Source organism: Trichechus manatus, unplaced genomic scaffold (genome assembly GCF_000243295.1).
Source record: "Trichechus manatus latirostris isolate Lorelei unplaced genomic scaffold, TriManLat1.0 scaffold00209, whole genome shotgun sequence".
NCBI classification, from domain to species: domain Eukaryota; kingdom Metazoa; phylum Chordata; class Mammalia; order Sirenia; family Trichechidae; genus Trichechus; species Trichechus manatus.
The window spans coordinates 471561-484906 of NW_004444145.1; the positions used below are offsets into that span (position 1 = coordinate 471561).

At 44.5% G+C, this 13346-nt stretch overlaps 1 protein-coding gene across 1 annotated transcript in view; it reads right to left on the minus strand.

Moving 5' to 3' along the window:
• DDX23 (DEAD-box helicase 23) overlaps positions 1 to 10734 on the minus strand; it is a 16682-nt gene extending 5948 nt beyond the window's left edge. The window contains exons 1-11 of the mRNA XM_004388276.2: positions 10653 to 10734; positions 5074 to 5282; positions 4512 to 4622; positions 3073 to 3166; positions 2897 to 2962; positions 2606 to 2744; positions 2189 to 2322; positions 1938 to 2050; positions 1565 to 1708; positions 1239 to 1464; positions 779 to 924 (exon numbers count right to left, since the gene is read on the minus strand). Coding sequence (XP_004388333.1) covers positions 779 to 924; positions 1239 to 1464; positions 1565 to 1708; positions 1938 to 2050; positions 2189 to 2322; positions 2606 to 2744; positions 2897 to 2962; positions 3073 to 3166; positions 4512 to 4622; positions 5074 to 5282 — 1382 coding nt within the window. The 5' untranslated portion in view covers positions 10653 to 10734. The remainder of the gene's footprint in view (positions 1 to 778; positions 925 to 1238; positions 1465 to 1564; positions 1709 to 1937; positions 2051 to 2188; positions 2323 to 2605; positions 2745 to 2896; positions 2963 to 3072; positions 3167 to 4511; positions 4623 to 5073; positions 5283 to 10652) is intronic.
• Positions 10735 to 13346: the final 2612 nt, after the last annotated feature.

Here is a 13346-nt window from a genome sequence, read left to right on the forward strand (position 1 = left end):
GGAGTAAAGGAGAATGAAGAACACCATAGACACAAGGAAAGTATTAGCCCAAGAGACAGAAAGGGCCACATAAACCAAAGACTTCATCAGCCTGAGACCAGAAGAACTAGATGGTGCCCGGCTACCACCAGTGACTGCCCTGACAGGGAACAGAACAGAGTCCCCAACGGAGCAGGAGAAAAGTGGGGTGCAGAACTCAAATTCTAGTAAAAAGACCAGACTTAATGGTTTGATTGCCACTGGAGGGACGCTGAAAGACATGGCCCCCAGACTCTCTGTTAGCCCAAAACTGAAACCATTCCCGAGGCCAACTCTTAGACAAAGATTAGACTGGACTATGGGACATAAAATGATACTTGTGAAGAGTGTGCTGCTTAGCTCAAGTAGATACATGAGACTAAATGGGCAGCTCCTGTCCAGAGGTGAGATGAGAAGGCAGAGAGGGTCAGAAGCTGGTTGAATGGACATGGGAAATCCGGGGTAGAAAGGAGGAGTGTGCTGTCACTCTATAGGGAGAGCAACTAGGGTCACATAACAATGTATGTATAAATTTTTGTATGAGAGACTACCTTGAATTGTAAACTTTCACTTAAAGCACAACAAGAAAAAAAAATCACATGCTTCTTTGATATCATGATCCAATTATTCCCCAATGTCCGTCCCAGACTAAAGAAGGGGTTTCTGACTATAGACTTAAAAAGAAAACCAAACACTCATTTGCCATTTTCACCTTCCATACCCAGCCGAACCCATTCCACCTGGAGCTAGCTGACCCCACCTGTCAATCTTGGGGAGAGTGGTGATCCAGACCAGCAATGGGATGAGGAAGGCTGCTGTCTTGCCACTGCCAGTCTCAGCTACACCAATGATGTCACGATTCTGCAGCCCAATGGGAATTGCCTGACGCTGGATTGGCGTTGGTTCCTGTAGTGACCCAGAGAGAGTAAAGGGTACAGGCAGAATTATACCACCTGGTCTACTCTGACAGAATGGGTACATAAGCTTAACACGATGTGGGGGCACTATGTATGGTTCACAGGAATGGGGATCTGAGAGGAAACACAATCACTAAAGGCCAAAACTTCCACCAAAAAGTGATACAGACAAGGTCACCTTTTTGCCCACTGGCAAGAAGGCACCAAACAATCAAGGAATAAAGTTCTCTATTTCTAAATGAAGTTTGAATCCCCTAAATGTAGGAAAATTCAGGTCTCCTGAGCCAATCTGTGCCCCCTTACCTTGTAGCCACACTTATCAATAACCTCCAAGATGTGTGGAGGCAGAGAAGAGTCCTTCCAGGATCGGATAGGATTGGGGATCTTGCCACCTTTGGTGGTGATGCTGTAGTCCTCACGGAAGATCCGCCAGTCCCTGTCTGTCATCTCATCCAACTTCTTCTGGGACCAATGCCGATCATCCCAGCGCTGCTTGGCTTCCTTTTTACGAAGTTTGCGGAGTCTTGCCCTGGAGCAGGACACGAAGAATAAGTGAAATCAGTATCTTCCAACTCCTTTCTGTGGAAACTTTGAACTCTGCCCAACCACTCCTAGCCCTGATCACTCACTCCTCCTGCTCCTTCTCTTCCAGTGTTCGCCTCTTCTCCATTAGGTCCCCATAGAAACGTGACTGCTCTCGTTTCTGCTGCTTTAGGTCAATGCCTGCAATGAAGCCTCGCCCCAACAACTGTACCTGGTGCCGTTCTTTGTACCTAGGATTGAGACAGAGGCAGAAAAAAGAGAAGGAGTTGTTACAGCAGTAAAAGGAAAGGGCAGACTACCAATATGTAACAGTTTCCCTTCCTGGCCAGGGTCTTTCCTCGTCCAGCAGGCTGGCTGACTACTAGTTTACCACTTTTCCCGCCCCAGCTTACTTCATCTGGTTCCCTCTAGAAACTGCCTAGGGTAAAAGACCTAGAGTTTAAGCTTGAAGTCACTCACAGGGGGTTGTAGTCGATGGATGTGTCCTCAGATGCATCCCACTCAAAGACAAACTTGCGATCATTGAGATGCCTAGTTCGGCGCCGCTTCTTGATGCCACCCAGGTAACGCTCCTGCCAGGGAGACATCACAAAGCCCATCACGCTCAAGGCCCAAATCTCACATTTTGGAGAATGCAAAGATCAGAATGGCCAAATTATTAGACTTCATTTTTTGTGAGGGGGAAGTGAAGACAGAGCCAAGGCCTGTACCTTAATGGCATGCAGTTCCTTGCTCTTATCCTTTTCTTCCCGGATCTTCTGCCGCCCTTCCTCATCCTCATTGCCATTGGTCTCCCGCTCCATCCTCTCCCTGCGTTCCCGACGTTCTCGTTCCTGAGGGTCTTCTGCAGACCAAACAAAGCAAAGCTGCAGAAGAGGTCAGTGGAAGTAAAAAGGAGAGGGAGTGGAGGGAACCCAGACAATGGCCACCAAATAAGAAAAAAAAAGGTAATTTATGATATGAGAAAAATGGAGATCTAAAAGGAAGATACTTTTCTCATGAACTTCCCCTATTCTCCCCTCTACTAAAATCCAGAGCAAACAGGTTTCTGTCTGTCCTGAGTGACCGTAACCCCATCCTACCCTTTCCTGCTCTATCTAGGAGTTACACAGGGTAGGAAAACGAACCCAACATCTTCCTGCCCAAGTCTTGGAACTGTTTCCTCTTCTTCCTCTCCTCTTCAAGCATTTTCTGCCGCTCTTCCACCTCTTGCTGCCGCCGCTTTAGAGCTTCAGCCTCTCGTTCTGCTTTGGAGAGGAACTTGGGCTACAAAACAGATTGGAACTGTAAATAAAGGATCTGGGAGCAGGGTACAGTCACATCACTGATGGGGAGATGGCAGAGAGCCCTAAAATATTTGTTTGGGCATTAAACCTGCTGAGAAAAACACAAACAGGCCTAGGACCCCAAGCTCTTACCTTAGCCTCAGCTTCTTCTTCAGCCTTCTTCTTGGCCAGAAGTTCCTCCAGTGATAATGGCTGGGCCTGAAGATAAAACATAGGACTTCTGTCCATAAAGGCTCTCATCCTCTTAAGATCAACAAAGCAGGGCTTGAGTTGAAGAGGAAGATGAGAAAATCCTTCCTTTCCTTTACCTTGGGCTTCTTATCACCATGTTCATCGTCTTCATCCTTCCTGGAGTCTCTGTCCTTCCGAGATTTAAAATCTTTTCCTCGACCAGGAGACAAGCTTTAAGGAAAAGGAACAGGAAAAGTCCATATTGCTGTCTCACCTGCGGCCCCTGGATGAGGTTCAGGCTAAGGACCAAAAAGAGGATGGAAGTTTACCCATGACACAACAAGACTGGCCCATGGTCACGCCTCACATCCTGAAGCTCCCTTAGCAGGCATGGCTACTCTGCTGCTCTGAAACCTGACTGATCATGGCCCCGCCTTGGCCACATCCTACCTGAATCTCCTTTTCTGAGTCTAATCTCTTCTGGGAAATGGGTCTCCACTACTGACATCAAAAATATTCCCTCCAAATAGCAGTTGCACACTGGGGGGAAAAAAATTCAGCTTAAGTCCAGGGACAAGAGCTAGAAGGCAGAAGTGGACAGGAAAGCGGGTGATAGCGAACCCGAGGGTGAGTAAGGACAGTGTTGACATGTCGTGGGGTTGTTAACCATTGTCATAGGGCAATATGTGTACTAACTGTTTAATGAAAAACTATTTTGTTCTGTAAACCTTCATCTAAAGTGAGAATAGCAGCACAACTGGAAGAACGTAATCAATGTCACTGAATTGTACATGTAGAAATTTTTGAAATGGTGTTTCTTTGGCTATGCATATTTTCACCAAAAAAAACAAGGTCCTCCAAGGTCAAGAAGGGAGAGTGTTGACATGTCATGGGGTTGTTAACCAATGTCATAAAACAATATGTATACTGTTTACTGAGAAACTATTTGTTCTGTAAACATTGACCTAAAGCACAATAAAAAAAAAAATTCTGCTTAACTTTATCACATACAGTGAATTTAACTTGCATGGCCACCTACCCACACTGCTCCCAGATGCTGTGACATGTTCCCCCTCCTCATCTTTCCTTCCTACCAGTCCCAGCAATCCTTTCACATGCCTGCTTTGAGCTTAATCTATAAGAGATCTCAAACAACCACACTGTGTTTCTGTTATGAGCATTCTGTCCTTTGCCCTGAATTCTTACTTACACACTTGGGGCCTGATAAGAACTGTGCACAGGAAGTTTCCAGAGGAAAGAGATCAAGACACTGGGGCATTATGCTATCCTAAAAAATATGTTGTATATCCTGGGTAAGACACTGGTCTGATGAAGATAAAGGAATGTTCTGTAAACTGGTAACCTTTTCAAACTAATTTCTAAATTCTGAAAATGAGCTGACCCTCAAAGGGTTTTGACTTGACTAATTACGCTTTCAAAAGAGGACAGCTCTGCAATAACTACCAATAAGATCTGCTGAGAGAAACTGACTTCCCTATGAAGCTGAGCCAGCTCAGATGTGAACAGGAAGAGACGGCAGCATTCCCCTGAAGCCCATTCTCATTCCCTTACATACCTGGATCGTTTACGGTCCTTGTCCCTTCTGTGCCCATCCTTGTCCCGATCTCGGTCTTTCTTGTTCCGATCTCGCTCCTTATCACGTTCTCGTTCTTTGTGCCGTCGTTCTCTAAAAGACAGACAATTTAAGGAATCACTTGACATTTCCAGAGTATCCCGTTTCACTGCAGCCCTAAGGCTTCCATGATCTTTCCTCCTCAAAGTAGTGTTTTTCAATCTGGGGAATGTGTTTCCTGGGGAAGTTATGAGGGAATTCTAAGGTTTTATAGTTCAGAGTTGTACTGCTAAGTATTAATGGCAATAACAGGCCACAGACTATATGAGCTGATGACCTACCTTCCTTGATCATCTGGGCCTCCATCTTACAAGTTCCCTGTAACCTTTAAGAGCCCCTGGGTCACTAAGGGAAACTGAAAACATCTGCAGGTCTAATTGGGCTAGGAATACAGAAATGTGAAAAAGGTGAATGTCCTAATACCGGAGGCACGAGGGGAGCCAAGGAGGAAGACATTTGAAATGTACTGCCCGTCCCATGTAACAGATGTAACAGAGTTATTTACCTTTCTATAGACTTGGAACGTGAACGGGAGCGAGAACGGCTGCCCCCTCGACGTCTATCTCTTGAACGATGCCGCTTCCTATCCTTAGATGGAGAAGACTTCCGGTCCCGGTCTCTTTCCCGCTCTCTGTCAGGAGTCCGAGATCGCTTCCTTTCCTCCTTGGAAGGTGATGCATCACGGTCCTTCTTATCAGCCAGCTCTCCTGCCATCTGTCGTAAGAGTACTCGTTATATATTAGGTACCGTCCTAAACAGCTGATTTGTAATTCACTTAATCTCAAAACAACCCAATGAGAAAGATACATTAATATGACCTCTTTACTGAAGAGGAAACTGAAGCTCAAGTATATAAAACAATCTGCCTAAGGATACACAGGTAGTAAGTGGCAGATGATGGAGCCAGGCAGTCTGGCTCCAGAAGCCCACTCGTATTCACTACACTACGCTGTCTCTCTCTGATTCCTTTTCGTATATGTTCATTTCTAAATCTGTACAATGAATATACCATATTTTTGTAATTAGACTCCAAAAGAGTATTTAAAAAAAGTGCTAGGGAGTGAAGAGTGTACTATCTATCTCCAAAAGTAGCTTGTATTGCTTATCTTAGAAGTAAGTCTGCCAACTCACCAGATCAGTCAACACATCTTAGTAAGTCTAAGGGAAATAAATTCTCTTGAGCTCATAAAGAAAACTTAAAAGAGGAAAAAAAAAAAGTTTAACTTCGAGATTTAGAATTGTCATCAGCACCCTAAAGAAGTAGGCTCATGGAAAATCTGAATTTAAATGAAGAAACAAACTCACTTTTACTCAGATTAAAAGAAATGTACCCATAACTAGAGTCCCAGAAATTCTGATTGCCATTCCCTACTCAGACTTTCACAGCCTGGATGATCTACATTACCCAGTCTCATGAAAGGTTTGCGCAGGAATTTGTTCTGTTTCCCTTCTGCCTGGGGGACATGGAACACTATGCCACACTGTCAACTGTCCCTACTTCAGTTAGGAGCTAAAATGATAGCAAGTGTGAATCTACCTCTACCCCATCATCAACATCATCCCTAAGGCTTGCAATACATTTTTCAGAACTTACTTTATTCCTAGGTCTGTGAGTGCTGCAAATGATTTGCACTTATCTACTAACTTATAATCTGGTGGCTCAAACCCACCCAGTGGCACTGCATAAGAAAGGCCTGCCAGTCTGCTTCCAGGCCTTCCAAGAAAACTCTGGAGCAGTTCTACTCTGCAACACATGAGGTCGCCATGAGTGGGAATCAACTTGATGGTAACAGGTTATTTTATCCACAACTAGTTCAGCTGGAATATCAGTTCCCTAAGCTTTAGCTAGGAGTCCCTGGGTGGTACAAATGATTAAGTACTCAACTACTAGCCAAAAGGCTGGCAGTTCAAACCCATGCAGAGATGCCTCAGAAGACAGGCCTGGAGATCTACTTCTGAAAGGTCACAGCCATTGAAAACCCTATGGAGCAGTTCTACTATGCACACATGGGGTCACCATGAGTCAGAACTGACTCAATGGCAACAACAAAAACTTTAGCTTACAATCCGCTTTCCCATGATGAACAAAGGTGAGAAAAGAAAAATGAAATGAACAAGTAGCACTTTCAAAAGGTGGAGACAACCCATTTTAATCTGACAATTGCCTGAGTAACGGCTGAACGTTCTGTATCAGTACAGCACACACAGTACATGGAAATTATATTTGTTTCTCCCACTCACAGCCCTAAGAAAAGAGTTCAGAGAAAAAGTTATTTTCTCTATAGAGCACCCTGGACATCATTTATTCTTTCAACAAATATTCACTGAGCACCTAGTATGTGCCAGAAACTCTGCTACATGTTGGAGCTACAATAAACAACAACAAAAATCTCTCATCTCACAACACTTACATTCTCGTGTGGTAGACAATAAACAGGCAGCAAGATAAGAGAATTCCAAATAGTAATGAGTGCTGAGGAAGAAGACAACACAGGGTGATATCAGGGGGAGGAAGAATTTTTAGATGACATTTATGCTGGGTCTTAAATGATGGGCAAGAAAGAGCCATGCAAAGATCAGGGAAAAGAACTTATTAGGTAGAAGGGACAGCAAGTACTAAGGCACTAGTTTGGCATGTTTGCCAATTGAAAACAGACTTGTGTGGCTGAATGGCAGTGACCCAGGAGGAAGACTGACTCAAGGTGAGGTCAGTGAGGTAGGCAGGAATTGGATTATGGAAATATTCTATAGGCCAGGGTAAGGAACTTGGATCTTAATCTAACTGTAATGGGTATCTTAGAAGGGTTTTAAACAGGAAGTGAATTAATGTAAATGTATATGTTTAAAAGAATTACTTTGGTGACTTGCAAGAAAATATACACTAGGGAGGCAAGGGGGAAAGAGACCATTAAGAACACTATTACAGTACTCTAGGCAAGAGATGGTGTAGGAAAATGGCAACGGAGATGGGAAGAAGTAGACAGTTTCAGCGTATACTTTGGAGGCAGAGCTTACAGGACTTACTGATGAAGGCAGAAAGGGAAAGAGGGGACCCAAAGACAACTCCTAAATTTATGGTGTGAGCATCCTAATGGTTCGCGATGCCATTAGTGAACTGGAGAAGACTAGCAGAGGAACAGATTTAGGAGGAAATCAAGTTTCATTTTGGCTACGTTGAGAATGTGATGTCAATAAGACAATGAAGTGGAAATTCCCAGAAGGTAGTTGGATATGCAAATCTGGAACTCAGGGGAGAGTTCAGGACTGCAGACAAAAATCTGAGTCACCAAAACATAGATGGTTTTTAAAGCCATGGGGCACTAAATGATATTTACCTAAGTAGGCAATATAAAGAAGAAAATGGAAAAAGACCCAGGACTGAGCTCTGGAACACTCCAAGATTTAGAGACCAAGCAGAGGAGGAGCCACAGAAAAAGACGGGAAAGCAGTAGCCAGTAAGAAAGGACAACAAAAAGTAAAGTACGACATCACAGAAGCCAAAAAAGTGTTTCAAGAAGGGAATGGTCAACTGTGTCAACTACTACTGGGGTGGAGGAAAAACAGGAGCTAGAGAAGTGACCGCTGCATTTGCAAAAATGGAATTTGTTAGTGACCTTGACAAGAGCTGTTTCAATGGTATAAAGGGAATAGAAGCCTGAGTGGAGTGAACTGAGGAGAGAATGAGAAGTGAGAATACAAGAACAGTAAATATAGGCAACGTTTATTATAGGTTCTACTTACCACATTGGGGCCCTGACGGCACACTGGTTAAGCATTTGGCTGCTAACTAAAAGGCTGGCAGTTTGAATCCACCACCCTATGCGGTAGTTCTACTCCATCCTATAGGGTCACTATGAGTCGGAATTGACTTGACGACAACAGCAACAACAACTTATCACATAGGAGGAGCCCTGGTGGTGCAGTGGTTACTAAGAGCTTGGCTGCTATCTGAAAGGCCAGCAGTTCGAACCCCCTAGCCGCTCCACAGGAGAAAGATGTGGCAGTTGGCTTCCATAAAGATTTACAGCGTTGGAAACCCTATGGAGTAGTTTTACTCTGTCTTATAGGGTCACTATGAGTAGAATCGACTCAACAGCAACGGGACTTATGACAAGGGTCAGATAAACCAGGCTGATTCTGGCCAACTGCTTCCCGGCAGCCTCCTCTGAAATCTCCAAACCTTTGCGTTCCTCAGTTTGTGTAGGGCAGAGGCAGATTCTTTTTTGCATTCAATGAAGTGCTGTTTTGGTTTTTTTTAATAATATTTTATTGAGGTTTTGGTGAAAGTTACACAGCAGATTAGGTTCCCATCTGACAACATCTACACAAATTGTTCAGCAACATTAGTTACATTTTTAACAATGTGTCAACATCCTCTTTAACTGTGTTCTGGTTGTTCCATTTTCAGTACTCTAGTGTCCCTGTCCCCTTATCGTCTCATCTTTGTTTTAGAGTAACTGTTGACCTTTTGATCTCATATAGATTTTTTTTAATGGCGCACGACAGTCACAGATAATATCCTTTATTTTGTGTGCCAATCTGTTATTTCACTAAAAGGTGACCTCAGGGGATAGTTTCAGTTCAAGGTTTAAAAGTATCTCAGGGTAATACTCTCAGGAGTCCCCCAGTCTCAACTGGTTCAGTAAGTCTGGACTTTTGAGTTCTGTTCTGCATTTTTCTCCTGTTCTGTCAGGGTCCATCTATTGTGGCCCTGATCAGAATGGTCGGTAGTGGTAGCCGGGCACCATCTAGTTCTTCTTGTCTCAGGGTTGTTGAGGCCAGGCTCCTGTAGGCTCTCAACCCTGTAGATTAGTTTCTTCTCTGAGACTTTGGTTTCCTTCTTTCTCTTTTGCACTAAACAAATAGAGACCAATAGTTGTATCTTAGATGGCTGCTTGCAAGCTTTTAAGACCCAAGACACTACTCACTTCACTAGGACGCAGAACATAAACTCTGTGAGCTATATTATGCCAATTGACTGAGTTGTCCCATGAGACTAAGGTCCTAAGCCTTCAAACCCAGAAAACCAATCTCGCAAAGTATCTGGTTACATCTGAGAAGTATCTGTAACTGTATCCTCTATGAATATATACATGTGCACACACCTATCTATACATACATGTACACATAAATACTTCTATTTGTGCACACATGTATACACCTGTACCTACCTATACACAAATGTATCTATACACCTACATATGTGACCATACACTTGCTTTTTGGTTATTGTTAGTGTTGCCAAATCATATATTTCATATTTTTTAGCATAAACAGCCTCTTCTCTTGTGCGCTTCTTAGTGGCATCATTTACTTTGGTCAAGCTGTGCTCATTACACCCACATTTGGTGCTACTCTTCTCATCACCAAAAATAACAAGTATTTACAATCTAAAGAGTTAATTCCCCCCCAGTGAAGTTTATTTCATTGAGCATCCACTATATGCAAGGCACCCTAGGCACTGTGTGAAGTACAAAAGGAAATGAGAAGACCCTGTCCACAGGAAGCTTATAGTACAACAGAGGGGAGGAGACACACAGTGGATAGATGCCAAGATGAAGGCTCAGATGAACGAGAGTTCAAAGGAGTTTCCTTTCAGTTGTGAACGGGGATTTGGAAGGCTCTGTAGAGGAAGTGCCTCTTGAGTCTTAATTATAGGTAGAATTTGAAGATGTGTAATTAAGGGCGCGGAAAGGATGTTATTCCCGGCAAAAGAAATAATACAGGAGGTGCACAGGCGGGACAGCATATAGTTCTGGGAGAAAAGCCAGAGTTCGTTTGGCTATTCGAAACATGAAGGAATAAGGTCGGATTGGGTATATCACAGACGATGTGTCCTTGGGCAGCGGTCTGGGCCCGTAACATGGTCGACTCCCGCCCAGGGACGTGGCCTATGCCCCCAGGAGCCAACATTCCCCCCGGAAACCCGCGCCCGTTTGCTCCGGCCAACAAGAGCTTCCCGGGCTCGTGCCCCTTCCCTGAGGCATTCTCTCCCCCCTTGACCTGGAGACAAGGGCCACCGCCATACCCCCACTCTCCCCTTTCTGCAAGTTCCTGGTAACCGCCTCATCGCCCGGGACTCACCACCCTGACTCTGAACCGCCCAACGCGGCCTCAACGTCGCGGAGCAGTCGCCATCTTTCCCATTTCCTGGTCGCGGAGATACGCCCACGGCCGCGCGGCAAACTGGGAAGGCGAGTTTCAGGCGCTGGGCAGCACAGGCCGACAATAGGCTAATGGAAACTACCAATCCCAGAATGCACGACGCGAGCGCCGGCCCCGGGCCGCGGGCCGCAGGGTCTGCTGGACAATGTGGTTCGCCAAAGCCTTTGAGTCGGCGAGGGGCGGGGCGGGGGATGGGGGTAGTTTTCTGTGGGCTGACTTCCCGCATTAGTTATCTCGCTGCGTATTCTCCGTGGAATATGATGGCCTTATTAGAAACTACAGTTACAGCAACTATCATGGCCTATGGTCTACAGCGGAGGAATTTAAGAGTTTTCTTAGATATCAATAGAACTTAATTATAACCTTTTGTGGAAAAACGTTCTTGCAAAAACATGTGCGGACGGAGTTTATTAGCCCCATCTTACAGATGGATGAACTAACGGTTAGGTTACAGGGGTAACCTGGTATTTCACAAGAGCGGGACAATTCTTCGTTGTGCGAGACTATGCCACGCTTTGGAGGACTTTTTAAGCAACCCTGGCCCCGCAGGGGGTAAATGCCAGTAACCCTAGCTATCGTGACAACTCAAAAGGAGCCCATATATTTCCAGAGTCCTCCTAGAAGGGAGGTATCGCCCGGGCTGTGGCACCTGTTTCCTTAACATTCCTTCTCCACGTTCCAGATAGGACCCTCGCTTTCTCATTTCCTTGCCCTTTGGGATCTGCGCTATCTTGCGATTTACACTTCTCTCTTCCTCCTATTACCTCCTCGTCACTCCTCCAGTGAATTCCTTTATCCCATATTGCATGCTCTTGTTTTTCTTTGGTCTTACGGGTTCATAAAGCTTGCTCTAAAACAAAACCCTTGAAACTTATAAGATGTTTAGATAACAGGAAGTATTTAGTGCCTTCTTCCTTCCCATTTTCCCGTCATCATCTTTGTTGTCCCATCCCACATAACTGTAGTCTGGCTTTTCTCTCTGAATATGATTTAATTTCTCCCCAAGCAAAGCCTCAGGATAGACGCAAATACTGAAATCCTAAAACCCTGAGCATCACACACAACGGCCCAAAGTAACCCTGGGATCATTGCATGTTTCTGCTCTTAGGACTCTTAAGGCTTGGACCTTCTCTCCATTTCTACCCCAGGCTGAGAGAAAACGTGCCCGAGATGTACTAGGTGTGATTCACCCAATGAACACTAGAGGGCTCTCCACTCCCAGAATGGAACCCCAACTAAGAATCAGACCACGGGGGTAGCCTGGAAATCTCAGAGCTGCAGCTACTACTGACAATCTTTTAAGTGCCAAACTCTGTGCTGCACACTTACCCTATGTTACTTAGTTTACTTAGTTCTCAGAGCCGTATGAGATGGGTATTATTTCCATTTTACTGATAAGGAGATTGTGGCCCAACCCAAACCAAACCCACTGCTGACAAGTCGATTCTGACTCATAGTGACCCTATAGGGCAGAGTAGAACTGCTCCTGCCCCATAAACGTTTCCAAGGGACGGCTGGTGGATTTGAACGGTCAACCTTTTGGTTAGCGGTGGATCTCTTAACCGCTGGGCCACCAGGGCTCCAATTGTGGCCCAGAGAGGTTAATTAAGCCTTCACAGGCCACATAGTTAAAAGAATGGAGCCAGAATTCAACCACAGATTTATTTGACTTCAGGGTCCATGCTCTTCCCCTGTTTCCAGGCTACCATTCTTCACCGTCTTTAAAGATGAGGAAATTGAGACCCAGAAAGGTGACGAAGGCTGTCCAAGTTCATAGTGGCAGAGTTCCCTAGTACCTGTAGACACTTCTCTCATGACACACATAAGATCTTGAGCTTAAACGATACTCAGCGTTGTTTGTTTTACCCTACTGGTTCTCTCACAAACATGCATCTTTTGAGACAGAGACAGAGGAACTGTGTCCTAGGAAGGACCATAGGTGGAGTTTCCTATATAAATAGGAATATACAACATGGCCAATGATAAGGGAGCCACGGGATTACAGCTAACATTGAGACCAGGCAGGTTTGAATCCTGACTTAATTACTTACTAGCTGTGCAATCTTGTGCAAGTTATATGGCATCTTTGGTCTATTTCCTTATTTATAAGGTAGGGATAATAATACCACTTGCCTCCTAGGATGAGATAGCAGAGCAGTTAAGAGCACAGGTTCTGGAGCCTGATTGCCTGGAGCTGAATCCAGGTTCTCCCAATTTCCAGCTATGTGACCTTGGGCATAGTAACTAAGCTCTTTGAACCTCAGTTTCCTTGTCTGTAAAACTAGGTAGGTAGTACCTCACAGGGTTATCACAAGGAATAAATAACATATAAAGAACTGTTAAGTGCCCCTGATCCATAGCAAACATTGAACAAATATTAGCTATTATAATTTATGATGTTAAATGAGAAAGTGTAGGTAAGGCCCTAGGTACAGTGCTGAGCACATAGTAACTACTCAATAAACAGTAACTTTTTATTTCTGGCACTGAAACTTGGAAAATAAGAGCTATGTTACTGAGGAGAAAGAACGTTAAGGCCTCTGAGCTGCCATCAACAGGCAACGGAATTGGAAGGTCAAGAAGGCAGAAGATCAAAATCTGTATAAAACTTTT